At 61.8% G+C, this 1011-nt stretch overlaps 1 protein-coding gene across 1 annotated transcript in view; it reads left to right on the forward strand.

The window, feature by feature from the left end:
* Nucleotides 1-4: 4 nt before the first annotated feature.
* LOC108639294 (class I histocompatibility antigen, F10 alpha chain-like) overlaps nt 5-1011 on the forward strand; it is a gene marked incomplete at its 5' end in the record, with an annotated part of 9100 nt that continues 8093 nt past the window's right edge. The window contains 2 exons of the mRNA XM_029958952.1: nt 5-392; nt 680-999. Coding sequence (XP_029814812.1) covers nt 5-392; nt 680-999 — 708 coding nt within the window. The remainder of the gene's footprint in view (nt 393-679; nt 1000-1011) is intronic.

The following is a 1011-nucleotide window of genomic DNA, read 5'->3' on the forward strand; positions in this document are numbered from 1 at the left end:
CCCCCAAGCCTCTTTCTGGCTCTCCCAGCTCTCCCAGTTCCCCCTTTCCTTTACCTGTGAGCCCCCTCAGCCCCCCAGTCTCTCACCTTGGGCCTCCCCAGCCCCCCCAAATGTCCATGTCCCCCCAGTTCTCCACTCCCTGCGTTACCTGCGAGTGGTGGTGTCGGAGCCCAGCCCGGGGCTCCCCCAGTACGTGGGGGTGGGATATGTGGACGGGATTCCCTTCGCGAGCTACAGCAGCGAGCGGGGCCGGGTGGAGCCACGGACTCTGTGGATGGCGGCTGGAGCTGAGCCGGGATATTGGGATACGGAGACCTGGATCAGCAAGATGTACCAGCACGAGGACCCCGCCCACCTGAAGATGCTGCAGATCCGGTACAACCAGAGCGGGGGTGAGTGGGGGGAGCCAGGGAAGGATCTGTGAGGCTGGGATGTGGATCTCTGGGGCTGGGATGTGGATCTCTGGGGCTGGGATGGGGATCTCTGGGGCTGGGATGGGGATCTCTGGGGCTGGGATGGGGATCTCTGGGGCTGGGATGGGGATCTGTGGGGCTCCAAGGGACTGGGACGGGATCTGTGGATCTTCATCAGACTATGGGACTCCATAGGGCTGGAATGGGGCCCTGTGGGGCTGGGACACACTTCCATGGGTCTCTGTGGGTCCGATTCCATCCCCCAGGTCTCCACACGTTGCAGCGGGATTTCAGCTGTGAGCTCCTGTCTGATGGGAACGTCCGTGGATCCTTTCGGCAAGGCTTCGACGGGCAGGATTTCCTTTCCTTTGAGCTGGGATCCAGGAGCTTTGTGGCGGCTGATGGTGCTGCCCAGATCACCAAGAGGCGCTGGGAATCTGACGGGACCATGGTGGAGAGGTTGACAAATTACCTGGAGCACATCTGCCCGGAAGCGCTCCAGAAACACGTCCAGTATGGGCAGGAGGCGCTGGAGCGAAAAGGTGGGGGCAGAATTCCCATGGGAATGGGGAACTTGGGAATGTGGGATTTGGGAAGG

The sequence above is a fragment of the Manacus vitellinus genome, unplaced genomic scaffold (genome assembly GCF_001715985.3).
Source record: "Manacus vitellinus isolate BGI_N305 unplaced genomic scaffold, ASM171598v3 scaffold_183_pilon, whole genome shotgun sequence".
Classification (NCBI taxonomy): Eukaryota; Metazoa; Chordata; class Aves; order Passeriformes; family Pipridae; genus Manacus; species Manacus vitellinus.